We start from the raw sequence: 23,767 nt of genomic DNA, 5'->3' as shown, positions 1-23,767 counted from the left end.
CCATATATGCACACACATATACAAACACTGATAAACAAATAAATGTTAAGGGGGCGCAGACTGGGTATATATCTTATATTAGAATACTTGCCTAACGTGCAAAACTCGAGGCTCAATCTCCAATACTGAAAAACAGATAACAGCATTGCTAGGCCATTATAAAACAGTTGTCCTCTTTTCTAAATAATTTATTCTGACTCTAAAAAAAATGAGAGTCAGATTTAACCCACTGCTGGGTGTGATGGTGTACACCTAAGAATACATCATACTTAGCAGGCATTTGATGCATATTTTGCTGAAATTAATAAACAGTATAAACAAAAATCAAATTAAAAAATATACATGAAACCCTCCAATTTTAAATCAAGTTAATTCTAATTGAATTTTTAAAAATTAAACCCTGTCTCAAAAAACCAAAAAAAAAAAAATTAAGGTGCACAGCTTCCTTGGAATTTATTAAGATTTATTTTTAATTATTCATATATGTATGTGCCTGTGGGTTATGTTAACATGAGCACAGGTGCCCTCAGAAAACAGACAAAGAAGCAACCAGACCCTTAAAACTAGAACCATAGGTGATTTGAGCTGCCTGACATGGACGGCTGGGCATCCAGCTCAGGTCCTCTGCAAGAGCAGCATAACAGCTTAGCCACTGAGCCAGCTTTCTAGCCCACAATTAATATTCATATTTAGGTCTATTTTATTTTTTTCTATCTACTGTTCTGTTTCCCATCTCATAAAGGTATAAAAATGTGGAACTTTCAATTATACTAATATGGTTTAAGACTAATAATGGTAAAATGATTTAAAAAAATTTTTTTCAACAATCTAGTTTACTTTATCTTATTCTTAGCCTATATTTCTAAGAAATAGATTTTTTTTTTTTTTTGGCTGGGTGATGGTGGCACATGCCTTTAATCCCAGCACTTGGAAGGCAAAGTCAGGTGAATCTCTGAGTTCAAGGCCAGCCTGGTCTACAAAGTGAGTTCCAAGACAGCCAGAGCTGTTAAACAGAGAAACCCTGTCTTGAAAAACAAACAAACAAAAAAGACTTCTAACATAAAACATATGCATTATTTTGATTATATGCATACTACACTAGCCATGTGGTCAAACCAGGCAAAGACAAGTGACATCACCTAAGCTCTTAAATAGGAATAAAAATTGCATTGAGCTGACAGTTAATATTAGCAACCACAAATTTCATTTTTGGTAGTCTTTACAAAGCCTTTACAAGCAAGGTATGGTGGCACACCTGTTATCTCAGCACCTGGAAGGTAAAAGCAAGAGTTCAAGAATAGCCTTGGCTACACAGTAAGTTTGAGACCAAACCTGGATTACCCTGTTTCAAAAAAAAAGGGGGGGGGGGTAGAGTGGGGAGATCAAGCTGACTCAGTGGGTAAAGATGCTTGCCATACAAATCTGGTAACCCGAGTTCAAACCCTAAAACTCTGGCAGCAGGAGAAAAAAACAACTCCCACACTTTGTCTTCTGACCTACACACACACACAACCATATAAACTTTAAAAAAAAAAAAATCTCATCATTCAAGAGATTTGAGGCAGGAGGATCACGAGGGTTGAAGTTAGCCAGCTATACAACACAACCTATACAGCATGGTGTATACCTGTAGTTTCAGCTACTTGGGATGCTGATGTATGTGGTGGTATTTTACTTGTACTGAAGTGTGATTTTAATTGTATGTTAATAAATAAAGTTGCCTGGAGGTCAGAGCTATTAGAGCCATAGCAAATGCGTGGCGGCGGTGGCGCACGCCTTTAATCTCAATACCATAGAGGACCTGGAGGGCTGTACATAAGGCAGTGACGAGGCAGTCACGTGTTTGGGTTTACAACATGAGCCACGTGCCAAGGTATAGATTTTTAGAAATGGAGTAATTTAAGCTGTAAGAACAGTTAGCAAGAAGCCTGCCACGGCCATACAGTTTGTAACCAATATAAGTCTCTGTGTTTACTTGGTTGGGTCTGAGCAGCTGTGGGACTGGCAGGTGACAGAGATTTGTCCTGACTGTGGGCAAGGCAGGAAAACTCTAGCTACAGATGTAGAATGAATGATCAATGAGGCCACAAGTTGAAGACTAGCCTGGACAACATAGCAAGAACCCATCTCAAAAAAAAAATAAAAATAAAAAGTTTATCACTCTTCAGCCTACAGTTAAGATCAAGTCCATAGCTGGGCATGGTGGCACATGCAACCCACAGGCAGAGGCAGGCAGATCTCTTGAGTTCAAGATCAGCCTGGTTTACATATTGAGTTCTAGGACAGATGGGGCTATGTAGAGAGACCCTGTCCCAACCCCCCACCCCCGAAAAAAGTATATAAACAGATTTTAAAACCCAAAGGTCGGTCTGGAGAGATGGTTCAGCAGTTAAGAGCACCTGCTGTTCTTCCAGAGGTCCTGAGTTCAATTCCCAATAACCACATGGTGGCCCACAACCATCTGTAATGAGATCCAGTGCCCTCTTCTGGCCTGCATGCATATATTCAGACAGAACATTATCTACATAATAAATAAATAAATCTTTAAAAAAAAAATCAAAGGTCTGAATCAGGTCAAATCCTGACTCTTGCTGGACGTGGGAATACACATCTATATCTTATTCAGAAGCTAAGGAAGGAGTTGTCAAGTTTAAGGCTAGCCTGGGCTGTGGTATAGAAATCCTGCCTCAAAAATGAAGAAAGAGGCCAGGCGGTGGTGGCGCACGCCTTTAATCCCAGCACTCAGGAGGCAGAGCCAGGCGGATCTCTGTGAGTTCGAGGCCAGCCTGGGCTACCAAGTGAGTTCCAGGAAAAGGCACAAAGCTACACAGAGAAACCCTGTCTCGAAAAACAAAAACAAAACAAAAAAAAAAAAAAAAATGAAGAAAGAAAGAAAGAAAGAAAGAAAAAGCCTAGCACTATCATTAACTGAATATAACTCTCTGTTATATACATATACATATATATAGTGTTATATATCATGTTCCTCATATGCAAATTAAGAACCATATAATTTTCCTTCTATGGTACCTACGAGGTTTATTTTTAGAATATATAAGGAAGCATTTTAGTGCAGTGGACAATGAGCATTCAACATATCATAGTTACTACCATGATTCTGGAAGCCAAAGCAGCGAAAGCATATATTCCAGGACATAAAATAGCTTGATGTTCAGAACTACAGCAATTTGGTATGGCTTAAATATAATAAGCAAATGGAGGTCAATCTGGAAAGATAACAAGAGCAAAATCCTAAATAATCTTGTATGCTGTGAAAAATCTTTTTCTTTCTTTTTTTGGGACTATTCAACAGCCCAGGCTAGCAGCAATCCTATTACCTCAGCCTCCACAGTTGCAGGACTACAAGTGCAAGCCACCAAGCCAGCTGAAATAAATAACATTTTGGTAAAAGAAAATTTACTCTGATGGCAGGGTAAAGATCTAGAGACACAAGATTAGAGGCAGACAGACAGCTATAGTACAGGTGAAAGACAGTTTCATTTATAGCAGAAGTGAGAACACAGAAAAAGGAATGAGTTAGATATCTATGGTGAGAAGTAGCAACAGTATGTATGAGCTATGAGGTCTCTGACTTGAGTTAGGGCAATAAGTTACTAGTTTTAGGGCAATGCTACTTACAATGATGAGGCTGAGTATTTAGTTCAGTGCTAAAGCATTTGCCTAGGATGATGCCCAAAGCCATGGATTTAATGTCCAGCACCACACACACACACACACACACACACACACACACACACACACACACACACAAATATGGAGGAAGAAGGGATGAGGTGGATGGAGGAAGGAAATGATCGTCTCAGTTTTAGAACTGGAGAGGTTGAGATATTTACAGAAAACAAACAATAGATAGTTGGAAGGTTTCTTAAAAGAATCTGGGAACAGTAGCACACGGCTGTAATCCCAGCACGAGGAAGGTTAAGGTATGAGAGTGTGAGAATAACCTGGGATACACAGGGAGCACCAAGCCAGCCAAGGGCTACACAGAAAAAATTAAATAGCTTAAATAAGTGGGGGTATCAGGCTGCTAATGTATGTAGCTCAGTGTCAAAAAGTAGTCAAGTCAATGCTATATCAAACACACTAACAGGCCAAGGATATCCAGCAATACCACCACTCAGATTAAAATTACTTAAGAGAAAGGGAAAAGGGAAGCTACACTGGATATCTTAAAGGAGAATGTTCTTATCAGAGGGACCTGAAAATGGCAAAAGCCTAGAAGTAGAATATGCTGGTATAGTATACAAGATATCAGGCCAGGGAGTGGCTCAGCAGACAAAAGTACTAACTGCATTTGGCCAGGAAAGTCTGTCAATCCGGGTTCAACTCCCTGAACCCAAGTGAAAAAAAGCCAGACATGGGATAGAAGGCAGAGACAGAAGAATTACCCAGAAGCCCATGGGACAGCTAGGCTGCAGGACACAGTGCAGTAGCAGAAACAAGAGGCCCTGCCATAACAAGGTAGAAAGTGAGAACTCACTCCCAAAAGTTTTCCTCTGGCCTGATGGTGGCGCATGCCTTTAATCCCAGACTTGGGAGGCAGAGCCAGGCAGATCTCTGTGAGTTCGAGGCCAGCCTGGTCTACAGAGCGAGCTCCAGGACAGGCACCAAAACTACACAGAGAAACCCTGTCTCTCGAGAAAAAAGTTTTCCTCTGACCTCCCTATACACATGCCATGGCATGCTCCTGCCTACATCTACACACACACACACACACACACACACACACACACACACACACACACACAGAGTTCATAAGATAAAGTAGTTGGACTTCTACTAAAATATAAGCACAAGACACAAGACAACAATCCATGATAACTGAGTAGGAATGCTTTTATTTTAATTACTCTTGTAAGTCCACCTCTTTTTTTTTAAGACTTGTGTATTTATTTTATGAATATGAGTGCTCTATCTGCATGTATGCCTGCACACCAGAAGAGGGCATCAGATCCCACTATAGATGGCTGTGAGCCACCATGTGGTTGCTGGGAATTAGACTCAGGATGTCTGGAGGAGCAGTCAGTGCTCTTAACTGCCAAGCCATCTCTCCAGCCCACAGATCTACCTCTTAAGGTCTATCCATAGCCTCAAGTAAAGACTCAAACACTAGATTATATTATAGAGATCATGCAATTAATGCATAGCAAGAGTTATAAATTGAATTTGGTATCTTGGATTGTCACAGAGCCATAACAAAATTAAATGTGATGAGGTAATTAAATTGCAACATTCCTGGGACACGCACTATAATTCATTAATAGTGAAAGGAGTTTAAAAGGACATGTAAAAGTTTTTTTCATTCCTTGAAATGCTCCTATTACTGGGGAAAAAATGATATCTTGAAGAGCAGGAAGTATTTTTTTTCATCATCTAAAGCCTAGCATAAATCTTAACAAATAAGATGACTCTAAGTAAATAAAACTACTCAAAAATAACAATCAGGAAAGGCCTGGTGGTGTAATCCTGTAATCCCAGATACCTAGGAGGTTGAGGCAAGAAGTTCAAAACCTGCTAGAACTGAGTTCAAGGCCAGCCTGGGCAATTTACTGAGACCCTTGTCTCAAAAAATAAAAAGGAAAGAGGGCTGGAATCCTTAGCATCACAAAGAAAAAGATAAAAAGCTGGGAGCCAGGCATCGCTGCTCATGCCTATAATCCCAACACTTGGGAAGCTGAAATAGGATTGCTGTAAATTCCAGAGAAGCCTGGGCTACACACAGTGAATTACAAAACAGCCTGGATAATACTAGCGTATGAAATGATATCTTTAAAAAAAAATGACTGGGATATAGCTCAGCCACAGAGCTCTCTCCTGGAATGTCCAAGACCTTAGGTTTCAGTCCCCAGCATGGATGGATAGATGAATGGATGGATGTTCAACCAAGCAAAATTCATTTTAATTAAAAAAAAATTTTTTTTGCTAGTTTGTGTGTGTGTGTATGTGTGTGTGTGTGTTCTGTGTCCCAAAGTATGCATGTGCGAGTCAGAAAACAACTGTGGGAATCAGTTCTCTCCTTCCACTATACAGGTTTTAGATATTGAATTTAGGTCATCAGGTTTGACAGAAAGCATTTTAAAAGAATTCTTAAGTTATTAAGGACTAAAACTTTTGAAAGACTTTTTCTGCTTTCTTTTTGCAAAGAAGACAGATCCTTGGCTTTGAACAGGATATGATAGTACTCTACCACCAAGCTACAATCACCAATTCTTGTTTTGTTTTAGCTTGAGAAAGGGTCTTGTGTAACTCACTATGTAGCTAAGAACCACCTTGAATTTCTGATTCTCTTGCCTCTGCCCCCAAAAGTGCTGAGATTACAGGTGGACATCACCAAGTCTAGTTTATGTGTAGATCAAACCTAAGGATCCAGCCACACTAGGTTAGCACTCTACCAAATGAGTTAGAGCCTCAGCTGCTTAGGAAGGGGGTGGAGGTGGAGGCCAGAGGACAACCTTAGATGCTCTTTCTGCCCAGGCACCATACACCTTGTTTTTTGAGAAAAGGTATCTCGCTGAGGCCTGGGAATAATAGCCAATTAAGTTAGGCTAGGCTAGGCTGGCTGGCTAGCAGCTAGCAAGCTCCAGGGAATTTACCTGTCTTGGTCTCCCCAGAGTAGAATTACAAACACACACTGCCACTTCTGGCTTTTCACTTTTTACATGGACATTGGAGAATCTAACTCACATCACCATGCTTGCCAGGCAAGTACTTTATCAACCGAGCTATCTCCCCAGCCGCCCTTATCCTTTGATTCCTTAATGTATAGGTCAGGCTGGCCTGGCCTGGGCACTCCATGATCCTCTTGCCTTAGCTTGCCTGTATTCTAAGACACGGGCAGGGACCTTTAGAATTCTTTCACTTTTACTTTTTTTTCTTTTGAGATAGGGTCCATTAGAGCCCCTGCTGTCTTCTAACTCTTAATTCAGTATGCACTGAGGACAACTTTCAACTTCTGATCCTCCTGCCTCTACCTCCCAAGCACTGGAATTACAGCCTTGTACCATAAAGCTTGGTTTTACACTGTGCTAGGATAAAACCCAGATTTTCCTATTGTACTAAGCAAGCACTCTACCAACTGAGCTACATTCCCAGCCTGGAACTATGGAATTTTATTATGAAATATGAGTTCATGAAGAAGGTCCACCCACTAAACAGTTTCTTCTGTAAAAAATGAGTAAACGGTAGGACTAGAGGAATGACTCAGTGGTTAAGAGCACATACTACTCTTGCAGAGGATCAGAGTTCTCTTCCTAGCACCCACCTCAGAAACACCTCTAACTCCAGCTCAAGAGGAATTTGATGCCTCTGGCCTCCACTAATACAAGCACTCACATGCAGATTCCACACACAGCTCCACACAGACAGATAATTAAAATTAAAAATAAGTCTTGAAAAAAGCCAAAGGCTGAATGAGTAAACAATGCCAAACAGAGTTCCAAGCCACAGTTACATTATACATCTATAATGTCTCTTCCGGCATGCAGGTATACATGCAGATAGAGCACTCATATACATAAAGTACATAAACAAATAAATCTTAAAAAAAATTTCACTTTTGGTCATATATCCAAAGAATGGAACACAGTATCTAAAAGAGATATTTGTCCACCTATATTCACAACCATCAAAAGCTGGAGATGGTGGCACATCCCTGTAATTCCATTCCCAAGGCTAAAGGAGGGTGATCAAGAATTCAAATCGAGGCTGGGCTTGGTGACTTTAATCCCAGCACTTAGGAGGCAGGAGGATCTCTGAATTTGAGGCCAGTCTGGTTTACATATGGAGTTCCAGGACAGCTAGGACTAAATAGAGAGACCCTGGTTTTGTTTTGTTTTGTTTTTTTTAAAAGAGTTCAAAGCCAGCATGAACTAGAAAGCAAGACCCTGTGCTTCCTTCAAGACTAGAGAGCTGGATTGGATGACTGTCCACACCTCTAGCTCCAGTAGAGGAGCAAGAGTTCAAGGTCATCCTAAACTACATAACAGGTTTGAGGCCAGCTTGGGCTATGTAAGACCCTATCTCAAAAACACACATAAGAGAAAGGAACTAAGGGAAAAAAGGATAGGTACCTGTAATCCCAGCATTTAGGGATTAAAGGCACAACGATCCTGAGTTTCAGGCCAACCTGGGCTGTATGTGTGACACTGTGTCTCAAGAAAGGGGGAAACGGGGACAACAAAGATGGCTATGCAGGTAAACACACTGCCACACAAACCTCAAACCTTCATTGGACCCAAATCTACAAGTGGAAGGAGAAAACCAACTTCCAAAAGTTGTCCTCTGACCTCCATATTTTCGGACAATGGGTCATGCACTTCCTTCCTCACCCCTCTCTCCCTCCCTTCTTCCCTCTGCTCTCTCACACACACAATTTTTTAAAGGAACATTAAAAAAGGGAGTTCATCACTTGTCCTTTATTAGATTATGAACTACATGTTATATGTTTAAAGACGCTTTTTAAAAAAAATTAACAGAAACAAAACTGTCATACTTCATTTCACAATAAGGTCTCCTTCCACTCACACCAACCAGTTCTACATTGCTCTAAATTCATAACTCAAATAATCACAATCAACACATTAACTTCTATGCTGTCTTACTGCTTTACAGAATGATATTGTCCAAGATTGATACTCTTAAAAGTATACAATAGTTACAGTAATAGCACATAGCCTCTTCTTGATTTAACATTTCCAATGTCTCCAAAATTTACACACTAGAATAGTTATATTTCCTATTTTATCACTGGTACTTATATAATAAAACTCTTTCTGTCTTGAACACACTGAAAGTCCTCATAACAATTTTTGTATGTTTACTTTCACAAAAACTAGGTAAACTTTTTGAAAATATTTAAAGTAAAAGTTCTTTTAACTGATAAACTTACTTTAGAAAATTTAAAACATTTCTGACTAGTTTTACATTAAACTTTTTAGTACCTTCTTTCTCTCTCTCTCTTGTTCAGGCTAAGTGTAAGCCTTGAAATGCTATTAAAAGCAGTGAGTCACCTTGTTTACCTAAAGTTTGAATACAGAGTATTCATGACAAAATTGCCATCCCTGACAAGAGTGGCCTCTATCCCAGTGGCTCTCAAGCAAGAGTGATTTTGTTCACAGGAGGCATCAGATGAACATCTGAAGGATTTGGGTCTATCTCAATTACGTGGTTTCTACTGGCATCTAGTGGATAGATACAGATGCTGCTAATGCATGGGAGAACCCTCACAACAAAGAATTGATGTGGCCCAAAATTTCACCATGCTACTGAAAAACCCTGCTCTGTGTTATATAACAAATAACTTAAAAGAAATTAACTAGCTCCTTTGCCAGTGGAGGGAAAACAAACTCTATATGGTCTGTGCTTTTGACTTAACTACTGACCCACCTGTCCAGCCTGTGCTTTTGAATCTAAAAGTAATTTTCAGAGAGGAAAAAATCCCTACAAATCTTCTGCTATAATTTTCAGGTCCATATTCAGCATCTTTGTGCTTTTACATAATTGTAAATATGGCACATGTTTAAAAAACTATCAATATGATATACATTTATTAAAAGAAAAAGATCATTGGCTACCTTAAAGAATGTGAGTTGAAATGCTAGCTGAAGTGGGAAGAACTTACTTTTTATGTTATCTTTTCTTTCTAGACTGTTGAATTGTTCTTCATAAGACTGTTTAGTTTTATAATAAATTTAACCTTTTTTTCCCCTTTAATGGAGATTGAACCCAGATATATATGTGCCTTAGGCAAGAGTTCTACCCTACTAGTGAGATACACCTTAAGCCCCATAACTTTGTAGTAATTCCCCCCTGCCCCACACAGGGTTTCACTATGTAGCCCTGGCTGGCCTGAAACTCAATATATTGTCTATATAGACCAGGCTGACTTTGAACTCAGAAATCTGTCTGCCTGGGATTAAAGGTATATATGTGTACCACCACACCCAGCATTTTCATAATTTTAAAAAAAGTCACATATTATTCAAATATAGTATATGCATACTCTTACAATAGGTAACTTAAAATTCATCAATCTAAAAAAGTCCTTTCTTTAGGAATTATTTCTTTCAGCCTGTTAAAAAGGGAAAAGGAGCCGGGCGGTGGTGGCGCACGCCTTTAATCCCAGCACTCGGGAGGCAGAGGCAGGCGGATCTCTGTGAGTTCGAGGCCAGCCTGGTCTCCAAAGCGAGTTCCAGGAAAGGAGCAAAGCTACACAGAGAAACCCTGTCTCGAAAAACCAAAAAAAAAAAAAAAAAAAAGGGAAAAGGTATCACTCTAAAATTCACATTTAAAAAATTGGTTTGTGGGCTGGAGAGATGGCTCAGCGGTTAAGGGCACTGACTGCTCTTCCAGAGGTCCTGAGTTCAATTACCAGCAACCACATGGTGGCTCACAACCCTCTGTAATGAGATCTGGCGCCCTCTTCTGGCCTGTTGGCAAACATGCAGATAGAATACTGTATACATAACAAATAAATAAATATATTAAAAAAATTGGTTTGTAACTGGGTGTAGTGGTGCATGCCTTTGATCCTAGCACTAGGGAGGCAGAGGCCAATGGGTCTCTGTGAGTTTGAGGCCAGCTCACATAGTGAGTGCCAGAGCTACACAGTGAGACCCTGTCTCAAAAAACAAATAAACAAAAACTGGTTTGTGAGCTGGAAAAATGGTTCAGTGGTTAAGAAGACTTGACTACTCTTCCAGAGGATCGAGGTTCAATTCCCAGAATCTATATGGTAGCTCACAGCTGTCTGTAACTCCAGTCCCAAGGAGATCCAACGCCCTCATCTGGCCCCTGTGGGCACTGCACACAGATACATACAAACAAAACACTCATGAACATAAAATAATTAAAAAAATAAACTGGCTTGTAAGAAAAGATGGATTGTTTTCAAATAAAAGTTGAAATGCAAAAAAAAAAAAAAGAAAAAAAGAAAAGATGGATTAGTGGTGAAGAGCATGGACTACTCTTACAGAGGACTTGAATTTAGATCCCAGCACCCACACTGGACTGCTTACAACCGCCTTCCAGTTCTAGGGATTCCAACAGAACCACACATATACATATAAATAAAAATAAATCTTTAAAAAATAATTTTAACTCATTTACATTGGTTTTGTTTGAGACAGGTTCTCATGTAGCTCAGGCTGGCCCTGCTATGAAACTGAGGCTGGCCTTTAACTCCTGATCTTTCCGACTCATTCTCCCAACTCACTGGATTATAGTTCTGTACCTAGCTCTAAGAAATTTTTAACCTGACCTCTATTATCCAATGTAAGTTCTGACTCCTCTAGTTAAGGACTTATATGGAGAAGGAAGAGACTCAATAACCCTGAAGAAATACAAAACAGATATTCTCCTATATTTAAATCCATATGCAACAGCTGAATCTGGTGGCGTCGGCCTATTAACACTGAGGCTGAAGCAGAAGTATCAAAAGTTCTAAGTCCAGTGTGGTGGCATAGGCACTTGGGAATCCCAGCAATTGGGAAGCAGAGGTAGGTGGATCTCCATGAGTTTCAGGACAGCCAGGGCTTCACAGTGAGACTGTCTCAAAACACACACACAAAAAAAAAACCCCAAAAACCAACAACAACAAAAACAAAACATTAATCCCTGCCTGAGCTAAAAAGCAAGGTCAAGGTTAGACTGGGCAACTTAGAAAGCACCTCTCTCAAATCTTACAAAGTAAAGAGATGCTAGGGATGTAATTAGAGAGTACTGCTAGCATATGCAAGGCCCTAGGTTTAATCCCCAACACTGCTAAACAAATAAATAACCAAATGACAGCATTCCCTAAGATAATATAAAAAAATTTATTTAAAAAAAAAATTGTATGGAGGCTGGAGAGATGGCTCAGCAGTCACAAACACTTCAAGCCCAACCACCTCAGTTCAAACTCCAGAACTCACAGTAGAGAGAACTGACTTCCACAAGTTGCCCTATGACATCCACAAGAATGATATTACACACATAATAATAATAATAATAATAATAATAATAATAACAACAAATAAGATTAAGAAAAAATTACTAATAGTAATAGTCCTAGATCCCCTCCTCAAACTGCAGGACCTTTTAACATAACCAGCAAAACACAGTACTGGGTCTTTTATTTCTCATTTCTTACCTTCTGCCCCAAATGGGGAAGAAGACAATCTCCACTTCCAACTATGTAACAACTAATTCATTGTCTCTAAAATAATTTAGGAAACATGAAAATTAGGATTTTATTATTATTTCATCAAATACTTCATAGGTTAGTATTTTTCTAAGAACATTTTGTTATCCCTTCCAAAGCAAAAGGATAAGACAGCTCATGAAAGAGAAAACAGAAAAGGTAAATAGCTTACTTAAGCAAAATAGTTCATTTCATTCACAAAGGCAGACTATATATACCCTACAACACTTACTGCTGCTATGAAATATTTCAAGAATTTCTTTTCTGAAAGGAAAAACCACAAAAATAGCTTTCCTTCTCCACAGGTTAACAAACTGCATGCACATAAAACCCCACCCTATCTCCCCAAAAAACTCTGTAAACCTCAGAGAGCTACATTCCAAAACTAAAGTTGTTTTGCTTTTTCTGTTGTTATTATTATTATTATTATTACTTTTTTTTTTTTTTTTTTTTTTGGTTTTTCGAGACAGGGTTTCTCTGTGTAGCTTTGCGCCTTTTCCTGGAACTCACTTGGTAGCCCAGGCTGGCCTCGAACTCACAGAGATCCGCCTGGCTCTGCCTCCCGAGTGCTGGGATTAAAGGCGTGCGCCACCACAACCCAGCCTATTATTATTATTTTTAAGGGAAGAAAAAGGCCAGCCAACCAGACATAATGGTGGCACAGACAGAAGACTGCCTAGCACACACAAGTCCAGCCTGGGCTACAATGAACAACCCTGTCCAAAAAAAGAAAAAAATATGAATATACACTCATACCCAAAATCTTTTTTTTTTTTTTTTTTTTTTGGGGCACAGAATATATAAGTAAGCAGGAGAATAAGAATAGATGTTCTGGCCAGGCACGGTGGCGCACGCCTTTAATTCCAGCACTTGGGAGGCAGAGGCAGGGGGATCTCTGTGATCTCTGACAGCCCGGTCTACAGAGTGAGTTCCAGGACAGCCAGGGCTGTTACAGAGAGAAACCCTGTCTTGAAAAAACCAAACCAACAACAGAATAGGTGTTCTGAGGCTGGAGAGATGGCTCAGTGGTTAAAAGCACACTGACTATTCTTCCAAAGAACCCCAGTTCAATTCCTAGCACCGACATGATGGCTCACAAACAGCTGTAACTCCAGTTTCAGGGGACATGACATCCTCTTCTGGACTCCGTGGGCACCAGGCACTCAAGTGGTGTACACACATATAGGCAAAACACTATTACATATAAAACCAAAAAAAAAAAAAAATTCTTTAAGTATTAAGCTGGGTATGGCAGTACATGCACTCAATCCTGATACTTGGAAGGCAGAAGCAGGCTGATCTCTGTGAATTCAAGGCCAACCTGTCTACAAAGCCAGTTCCAGGACAGCCAGAGCTACACAGTAAGACCTTGTCTCAAAAAAAAAAAAAGGTGAAAAGGTATAGATTATACCCATAGCTTTAACACACATTATATGAAATGTGTGTGTGTTTGTGTATGTGACAGAAACAAACACTGAAACAGAAATTTGACTTGGAAGTTCACTAGCACTTTTATCTGTGAAGAAATTTAAACACTATTCATAAAAGCTATTAGTAACCCCTAATCTCATCCATGCTAATTATGTCAAAGTGGTCCCCAAATCAAGGCGACTATCTTCCCCTAACATTTAGAACAAAGCCAACCTTTTCAGAGCTTCCCTTTCAAGTTACAAAGAAAAATGAAACAAAATTTTAGAATCTAAAGTTAACCACCAGTTTATTTCCTAGCTGAATATGTGTTCTGGGTTCAGCTCTCATAGAGTTTCACTGAAAGGATAAAGCCTTCCACAAATCCAAATTTGAGGGAGCTGCAGACTCTCCCAACAACTGACTACCCATCCCAACAACTGACTACCCAAGTAAAATTCTTCTCTCATCTCTTGGCTTAGCATTTATTTCCTTACAGTGAAATTAAAAAATATGGATGGATAACATACATAGCTTTTTTTTTTTTTCCAAAGTAAAATGTTGAGTCCAAAGAAACTCCTGTTCAGACCTAGGAATAACAATGTGTAACTGTACTCTGCAATAATTTCTTCTTATTCCTCTCAAATGTACAAGCCAGGATCATTGTGGTACACAGAAATTCCTGTACTTTAACACCAGGACCAGAGGTTAAAATCACAAGGGATGAACCAGGCATGTTAGGACCAACATAGAAGAAATAGTTAGCTAGGCATGGCGTTGCACACCTGTAATCCAGCACTAAGGAGATATAGGCAGGAGAAGGGTCACATGAAGTTCAGCCAGCCTGATGTACACAGCAACTCACAGGCTAAATTAAAACATTCAATAAATCATAGCCAAAAAAAAAATAAAACCCAATAATTCTGAGCACTTTAAAAATATCACAGTACAGTACTCTATCCTGACCACTGTCAAAGAAAATACTGACTTATAAATGGATATTATGCGATTAAGTGTGCAAATATCTACAACTATGTATGTCAACTTTTCTCCCAAGATATCGAAGAGTATCTACCATCCTAAGTTGCTCACACCTGAAATGTGCACACGTGCTAAAAGAAATGAAAGAGCTCGACTCATTTTCTTCACGAGAAAAGGTGTGTGTTGGATGCCTCCCCTTCTCCCAGGCTAAAAACCTCAGCCTTCCACTATCCAGCTATTCCGAAGCTCAAAGATGCCTTGGAACTTCCTTTTCCTGTCTAACTTCACAAAACGTCCAAGAGCCAGTCACGTGATTTTTTTTTTCAGCGTGAAAGCTGAGAACTTAATACTCACCTGCCTCAAACTAAAGAGAAAATAAGAAGCGCTCGACTTAAATGCATAGGCAAGGCAACACGGTAAGGCAGAGGACCAGCAGAAAGGCTTTGTTGAGCTAGCTGTGTCCTCCGATCTGTTTCTCGGCTCCCTCAGTACCAAGGGCAGGGACTCTGGCTAGAGAGACCCCGCCCTCCCCCACCTCCAACGCGGGGTGGGCGGGAGGTAGCCTGCGGAGTCCGGGTTCCCGCGCGAAGCTCGCAGACTAAAGAGCTCCCTATTGTGGGTCTACAGACGGGGACGGCGACCCGTCCCCGCTCCAGACGCGCGCCGAAGAGCAAGCAGAGCGCTCGCTAGGCCCGCACCGCTGCCACCGTCGCCCTGCAGGCGACTGCTGTCAAGAGAACACTGCCCCCGGGAAGCGGGAGAGCCGACCAGCCGGGGTGCTGACCCAAAGAATCCACGTCTCCCGCAACGTTAGAGACAAGGGTCCTGGAGCTATACCTCGGACACCTCGTCCTCGTCGCTTCCAGAGGCACCACCTCCGCCGCCCGTCCTCAGCACAGCAGCCGCCAACTTGAAATCCAGCGCTGCGTCCCCTCCGCCCGCGCTGCCGCCGCCGCCGCCGCCGCCGCCGCCGCCGCCGCCGCCGCCGCCGCCGCCGCCACCGACTCCCGGCGCGGGCCCAGCCTCCCCAAAGAGCCTCACGGTGCGGATCCCCAGCCCGACCCCTCCCGGCGGAGGCGGCTCCGAGGCCCCAGCTGGGGCCGATCGCGGAGCTACGGAGTCCAAATCCTCCTCAAAGGAGGTGCCGCCACCCCCGCTGTCCGTCAGCATGGTTCGCACGCGGAAGCCGGAGACGCCGCGGAATCACTCGCGGCCACAGCCGCGGCGGATCCCAGGAAGGTGAGGAGCAGCAGGAGGAAGAAGCGTCTCCTTCCCCCCCGTCCCAGCAGCGCCACTAACTTCTCACTGCCTAACCTGCTGCCTCCCGCCCCTTAGACTCATCACTGGTTGCGACTCCCAGGCGCCTGCGAACCATTGGCCAAAGAGCTCTGTCGCTCACGCTCTCCGTCACGCGCTGCTAGCTGGCTCGCAGCCCCCAAGCTGCGTTGACCCGCGCAGGCCTGGGCGGTTGTGAACACCCGCCCCCTACTCCTTCCGAGCTGACTTCCGGTCTTCTTCTCTGTCTATTGGTCCGCCTCCGTGACTATCGTATCGCGACCTTAAAGTGGATTAGTTGGCCTTGCGGTCACTCAAAAGGAACCCTAACAATGGGGAACTCAATTGGCGCCAGAGATTGTCGGTCACGTTGTCACGGGACGTCGCGTGGTACAATTGGCCTGTGAGGATATTGTTCATCCCGCCCCCATCTGAGGTGACGGGAAAGGGCTGGGGAATTTCCATTTCTCATTAAAAGGAGGGCTGACGTGAAAACCCGCAAGAATTAACAAAATATGAAGTAAACCTAACCCTTCGCTTGGCGAGTCTTGTGCGTCCAAGATGCAAGAGGCGCCGAGGTAACAAAGTAGCTCCCACCTGTCGCTCTCCCACGGGCGCCGCGGCTATGGCCGGAAGTAGCTGCACGGGGATTGGCGGAAAGAAGCAATCAGTCTCCGCGAAGCCCCATCTTCCTGCCATTTCCTGGTTGGAGGACCGCGACGTCAGTCAGCACAGCAGGCTCCGCCTCCGGGACAGGTGAGGCTACTTAACCCGTTTGCCTCCGGCTGTTCGGGAGGGAGCCGGGGACTGGGAGCGCCCGCGCGGCTCTCGCCGGGCCGGGCCGATCCCGCCTGTCCAAGCTGAACCCAGCGCGCGGAGGTTAAGCAACCCGGGAGCCGCTCCGCATGGCCGGCCCGAGGCTTCTGGGTCCGCCCGCGCGCCAGGTGGTGGCCAGGCTCCGCAGCCTTCGGCTGGGATGGCCCGGCGGGGCCGCGGGCTGGACAGCGCCATCCCTCTGTCCCGGGAACTGTCCCGCGGAGGAAGATGGAACCGTGCGTGGAATCCGACCGCAAGGCTGGACGCGGATAAGAGGGCGTGCGCGCGCGGGCTATTTCTGGTCAGGTGCCGCCACTTACTTGTTTGGTGACCTCGGCGCGTTTGATGTTACTCTCTGTAAAATGGGAACGTGAGCACCCTCCCCACTGGGTGGTTATAAGTTAAAGGTGATAACACACAGATGAGCAGAGTGACCAATTTAGAGGGAAGATTCGTTTTTCTTAGTTAATCCTCTCTCTTTCTTCAGGAGTTTGCTGCCCGTCCTGGGTTCTGCCAGCTAAACCAATTCTAACAAAATTTCTGACCAAGGAGCTCACCGGTCTCTAATGATTCCCCTTCCTCTCCGTCTCAACCCCTCCCCCCTTTTTATCAATAAAAATGGTTAAAAGTGTTACGGTTCCTCACTAATTCATTATTTAAAAATCACAAAAGGATTTGGTGAAGCTGGTATGAAAAATGTCCTTTTATCCAGCTGATGTACACATTAGCTAAAAACAAAAGATTTGTCATTTTCTCCGTAGACCTCTTATAAAGAATTGTATCTATCTCGATTGTGCAATACTCAGTATTTCACCTCCATTAAATTGGGTTTTGAAAATACTATAAAGAATATAAATGGGCTGAAGAGATCAACCATCTCTTGGCCGTTAAGAGCCAAGCTCACAAAAATATAGTGTTGGTTTTTTTGTTTTGTTTTGTTTCTGGGCATAATCAGGCTTGCTTGTAATACCAACACTTGGTTCTGCCAAGCATTTTTTTTATTACTTTTAAAATTTCTTAGACTTGATAATTGCTCATTTTGGCATTTCATATGCCAAGAAGGATAGTGTTTCCTATGATAAGAACATACTTAACAAATGTTCTTTCTAGATAGTAAGTTGTAGAAAATGGGAGAGATCTTACTTTATATAATTTTTTATGTAAACAACATACACAGGTTTTGTTGTTGTTGGATTCTTTGTTTTGTTTTGGTTTGTTTTTTTCAAGACAAGGTTTCTCTGTGTAGCCCTGGCTGTCCTGGAACTCCCTCTGTAGACCAGGTTAGCCTGGAACTCACAGAGATCCACCCGCCTCTGCCTCTCGAGTGCTGGGATTAAAGGCGTGCCGGCTAACATATACAGTTTTAATTAACCTGCATCCTCCGATGTTTTCAAGGCATGTGTGACTAGCTCACAATCCAAACTAAGCAACGAAGAAAAAAGAAAAAAAAAAATAGCACTGCCCAACCCACTTCAAAGCTGGATTATCCAGAATTGGTTTGGATACATCCTTGGGCAAAAACAGGTATTGACTGGTGCAACATTACAAAGGAACTACTTGTCATTGCTACCACGAGTACAAATAATAATTTCTGATGCAACTCGATGAATAAGTACATTAAAGTATTTAAACAAATTAATGAATCTGAAAGAGAGGAAACTGAAAACTGGATATTTTCATTTCCTCCATCCATTTGAGAACTATATACTTCTTGATTCAGTACCTAGCAACTAACCCAGAGAACATGGTCAATATGATTGAGCAATACTCATTGTTTCCCCTGAACCTTTACCTGAAACACTTGTCAGTAGTTTATTATTATGAGACTCTAAGTTTCCTAGAATTTTGTTGACTGGTGTGTAGTTCAGAATGATTGACTATTCTATAGAACTACAGCTCTGTGCTTTTAATTTTTTTTTAAATTTCTTATGTGTGTAAGTGTTTGCCTACATGTATGTCTGTATACCACATGTGTGTGCCTGGGACCCCCAGAGGCCAGAAGAGGGTGTCAGATCCCTTGGAACTGGAATTCCTTACAGATGGTTGTGAGCTGCTGTGTGGATTTTAGGATTCAGACCCCGGCTCCTCTGCAAGAAAAACCAGTGCTCTTAACCACCAAGCTATCCCTCCAGGCCTTCTTTTTTTTTTTTTAATTTTTAAAAATTTTTTTCTTTTTATGATTTTTGGAGACAGGGTTTCTCTGTGTAGCTTTGGAGCCTTTCCTGGAACTCACTCTGTAAACCAGGCTGGCCACGAACTCACAGAGATCCCCCTGCCTCTGCCTCCTGAGTGCCGGATTAAAGGCGTGCGCCACCACCGCCCTGCAGTCTTTTTTAGTGTGCGTGTGTTTGCGTGTGTTTGCGTGTTCCACAGTGCTAAAGTGGAGGTCAGAGAACAACCTGGTGGGAGAGGTTTTGTCAGTTCACCTTTACGTAGTTGTCAGGGATCTAACTCTGGTTTCCAGACTTGTGTGGCAAGCGTATTTACTCAGTGAGCCATCTCACCTGCTCCTGATTTTTATTTTATGAAAAGGGGTCTCACATAGCCCATACTGGCTTCCAACTTTCAGTAGAGGAGACTGCCCTTGAACTTCTGACCTTCACTCTTCCAACTCCTGTGCCTAGCTGGATTTTTGGTTTGGTTTGTTTGTATGTCTGTTTTTATTATGTAGCTCTGACTGGCCTGGAACTCATTATGTATACCAGACTGGCCTCAAACTCACAGAGATCCCCCTGCTTCTGTCTTCAAAGTAGTAGGAATAAAGGCTTGTGCCACTGGCACATTGTTGTTATTGACTGGAGCTCTGTAGCCCAGACTAGCCACACGTGTGTATGTGCGTGTGATTCTTGAGTTGGGTATAGTGGTCCACACCTCTTACAGAGGACTGGGGTTCAGTTCCTAACACCAGTCCTATAACTCAAACTTTAAGGGGTCTGATACCCACTTCTGGCCTCTGCATACACTGCATTCAGATGTACATACTCATATGCAGATATACACATGCATATAATTAAAAAATAAATTCTTTTTTGAAAAAGCCACCTGTATGTGTGTCTGTAACCCCAGTGCTGGAGTGGGGTAGGAGGGTAAGGGTCAGTCAGCATAAGATCCAGCCAGGCGGCTGTGGCACACGCCTTTAATCCCAGCACTCTGGAGGCAGAGCCAGGTGGATCTCTGTGAGTTTGAGGCCAGCCTGGTCTACAGAGCGAGATCCAGGACAGGCACCAAAACTACACAGAGAAACCCTGTCTCAAAAACAACAACAAAAAAAAAAAAAAACTGGCAGATCCTGGGGTGCTTGCTTGCCATCCAATCTAGTTAAAATGCAAACTCCACATGTGCATAAACCAGACACGTATACCACATACAAAAAGGTGGATGGTGCCTGAAGAATGACAAACCCAAGGTTGACCTCTGGTCTCTACACACACATACTCACACAACATGCACACAGGCATGCATGTACACACGTGTAAGGCTAGCAAGGTGGCTCAGCAGATAAAGGCACTTGCCACCAAAGACTGATGACCTGAGTGATTCCAGGAGCCCACATGGTAGAAGGAGAGAATTGACTCTCACTAGCTGCCCTCTGACCTCACTCACCATGCTATGCTTGTGCCCACACATATACACAGACACACTGATTTTATTTATTCAGTGTGTGTGTGTGTAGGTGCCTTTAGAGGCTGGAAGGTGTTAGATTCCCCGGAGCTGGAATTACAGGCAGTTGTGAGTTGTCTGTCATGGATGGTGCTAGGAAACAAACTTGGGTCCTGTGGAAGAGCAGCAAATGCTTTTAACCACTGAGACATCTCTCCAGTTCTGTAGCTAGAGTTTTCCTGCCTGGCCCACAGTCAGGACAAATCTCTGTCACCCGCCAGTCCCACAGCCACTCAGACCCAACCAAGTAAACACAGAGACTTATATTGGTTACAAACTGTAAGGCCGTGGCAGGCTTCTTGCTAACTGTTCTTACAGCTTAAATTAATCCATTTCTATAAATCTATACCTTGCCACATGGCTCGTGGCTTACCGGCATCTTCACATGTGGCTTGTCATGGTGCCGGCTGGCAGTGTCTCTTCCCACCCAGCTTTCTGTTCTCTCAATTCTCCTCTCTGTTAGTCCTATCTATACTTCCTGCCTGGCCACTGACCAATCAGTGATTTATTCATTGACCAATCAGCAACACATTTGACATACAGACCATCCCACAGCACAGCTCCCCATCACCTTTTTTTTTTCTTTAATTAATGCAGCCCAGCATGGTAGTGCTTGCCTGTAATCTCAGCACTTGGGAGGTAAAGAGAGGTAGATCAAGAGGTAAGGCTAACCTGGCAGAGCAAGTTCAAGGCCAACCTAGGCTACAAAAGACCTTGCCCGAAAAGAACAAAAAAGAAACAAATCAGTTAACGAAGCAGCGTGTGATGGAACACACTTGTAATCTCCAAACTGGAGAGGTACAGGCAGGAGAGTCACTGGATCTTGAGGTCAGCCTAGGCTACATAAGACCCGATCTCAAAATAAAACAAACAAAATTTACATATGCCAGATTTACATATGTAGATTATGGCTTTATGAATGATAAGTATTAAGTTCTATTTAAAGTGTGTGTGTGTGTGTGTGTGTGTGTGTGTGTGTGTGTGTGTGTGTGTGTGTGTGTGTGTATGTATGTATGTGTGCTCACATGTACATCTATGGAGGCCAGAAGAATGTGTCAGATTCCCTGGAGCTGGAGTTACAGGTGATTGTGAGCCACCTGATATGGGTCCTGGGAACTGACCTTCGGTCCTTTTCTAGAGCAGCAAGTGCTCTTAACCACTGAGTCATCTCGCCAGCCCCTCTTTGGTTTTGTCTATTTTTTTTTAAATGTGTGTGAGTGAGTATGTGCGTTGCCAGGGGGAGTATGTGGAGGTCAGAACAGAGAACAACTTGGGGAGTAGATTCTCTCCTTTCACCATGTGGATTCCAGCTAGAGATTGAACTCAGGTCATCAGGCTTGGTAGCAATCCCCTTTATCCACTGAGCCATCTTGCTGACCCATAAGTGACTTTTATTAATTTTTTAACTTATCTGTAAGTAATACATTACTCTGGGTAATCAGAAGATTCAGTAATGATAGTAAGAAAAAGATCACTAAAGGAGGGTTGGGGATATTGCTCAGTAGAGTACCAACCTAGCATGCACAAGGTCCTGAGTTTGATTCCCAGCATCTCATCAAACCAGGTATGGTTGCATTGGTTGTAATCCTAATCACTTGGAGTAGAAGGCAGGAATTAGAAGTTTAAGGTCATCTTTGACTACATAGCATGTTCAAGGCCAGCCTGGGCTACATGAGACTGTCTTTTTAAAAAAATCACTATATGTATAAAATGAAGAGCTTGTCAAATGGGATACTTGTCAGTGTGAAGGGGTTTTTGTTTGTTTGTACTTCTTTTACTTGGTTTTTTTGAGACATGGTCTCACTCTAGCCTTAAACTCAAGGGAATTCTCTTGCCCTGACCTCTCAAGTGCTGAGATCTTAGGCATGTACCACCATGCCTGGGCTGGCAACAACCAATTTTCAGGTGAAGGTGTAGATGACTGATTCATCCTTTGGAGGAACTTAACCCATGTAAAGTCCAGAACTCCTGAGAAACTGCTGAACAGAAACATAGGTTCATGTCTTTACAGTAACTAGAAACATGTTTCAAAAAGATACCAAATTGCAAAATGTAGACTAAGTCACTTCTCCCCTGTGAACCCTTGGAGAGTATACTTTGGGTCTTGCCTTCCCTGGAAGATGCATTTTTTCAGTGAAAGATGAAAAATTATAGCAGTTCTATGGCATTTCCCCAATAGGGGTACATAGTACAGGAAAAGCCAAACGTCTAACTGAGGATCACACACCAGCAACTGTTGGAATGCAGCCCAGTCTGCATTTGGACATGCAAAACCAAAACAATCAATAGACCCCTTGGAAGAGTCCAGACTTCTGCTTCTGCCTCAAATATCCACTTTGTACCTTTCATATGTATCTTACTACAAATTAGGCAGCCACACTTGCTTTCTTCAGAAGCTCTCCTTAGTTAGTGCCATGTCCTGCTAGTCTTTAAAGTTCCCAGGTCAGTGGAAACTTGGGTTCTCATGTATAAACACTTTCTTGATGAGGGAGCCATTAGATAGTAACCCCAACACAAGAACTCACTCAATTCACAGGTTACTGTGGCCTGGCATTTAGTCGGTCCGTACTTTTGAGTCAGAAAGACTCCTGAGAATCCTCTAGGTTTCATAATCCTATCACTTTTCCTTTTAACTTATTTTATTTTGAGACAGGATCTTGCGCTGCGGCCCCAGCTGCAGACTGGCCACACTTGAACTCATCATTTGAAGAGGTTTAGGTTTGTTTTCTTTTTTCTTTTTTGAGACAGGGCCTCTTTGTATCCTTGACTGGCCTGGAACTCACTATGTAGACCAGACTTGCCTCAAACTCACAGAGGTCTACCTGCCTCTGCCTCCCAAGTGCTGGCATCAAGGTCATAGGTCACCATACCTGACTGTTGTTTTTGAGACAGGGTCCCATATACCCTAGATTGGCCTCAAACTCAACATATAGCTGAGGCTGACCTGGAACTCATGAACTTCCTGCCTCCACTAAACAAGCACCAATAATGCCGGTGTTCACAATCACACACAGCTCATACCTCTATTCTTACTGTTGCTGTTGAGTGTGTGGATGATGGGAGGGGGGCCCTTTGTGGTAAGTGCTTCACCCTCTGTGCCTTCTCTCACATTCCCCTTTTTACCACAGCAGTAGCTGGAAGACTGGGCATTAGTGTCGTATCTCCTGGGAAAATCTCTGAGATAGCATGCAGGATCTTACCTGTCACATTGCTTTCTGTGAGACTTAGAAGCACTTACCAAAGCAGGGAAGGAGCAAGCCCGGGACTCCAACTGGAGGAGCAATTTTAACTTACAGGTGAGGCCTGAGTCATTCTGCAGGCTGATCTCTGCAACTCTTGTGGAGTGTTTGAACTTAACTCAGTTTGCCACACCCCTCACTCATCAAGGCAGGCTCATAAATCAGGAGACGCAGCAAGGCGTTTGCCTGC

The 23,767-nt window shown here is 42.8% G+C and overlaps 1 protein-coding gene across 11 annotated transcripts in view; it reads right to left on the bottom strand.

The window, feature by feature from the left end:
* The window catches only part of Ankhd1 (ankyrin repeat and KH domain containing 1), a 118,000-nt gene extending 101,383 nt beyond the window's left edge, over window positions 1-16,617 (bottom strand). For 10 of the 11 annotated variants that reach the window (XR_008219125.1, XM_052741913.1, XM_052741916.1 and 7 more), the window contains exon 1: window positions 15,425-16,511. Coding sequence is in view for 10 of the 11 variants with exons in the window: in XM_052741913.1 (XP_052597873.1) it covers window positions 15,425-15,757 (333 nt within the window). In the remaining variant the exon portion in view is untranslated. Of the gene's footprint in view, window positions 1-15,424 lie in introns of all 11 variants that reach the window. The other variant, XM_052741917.1, reaches the window with a different exon arrangement.
* Window positions 16,618-23,767: the final 7,150 nt, after the last annotated feature.

Source organism: Peromyscus californicus, unplaced genomic scaffold (genome assembly GCF_007827085.1).
Source record: "Peromyscus californicus insignis strain IS unplaced genomic scaffold, ASM782708v3 Scaffold_17__1_contigs__length_78620276, whole genome shotgun sequence".
NCBI lineage: Eukaryota > Metazoa > Chordata > Mammalia > Rodentia > Cricetidae > Peromyscus > Peromyscus californicus.
The sequence above is the reverse complement of the archived record's forward strand: the minus strand, read 5'-3'. Positions and strand labels throughout refer to the sequence as shown.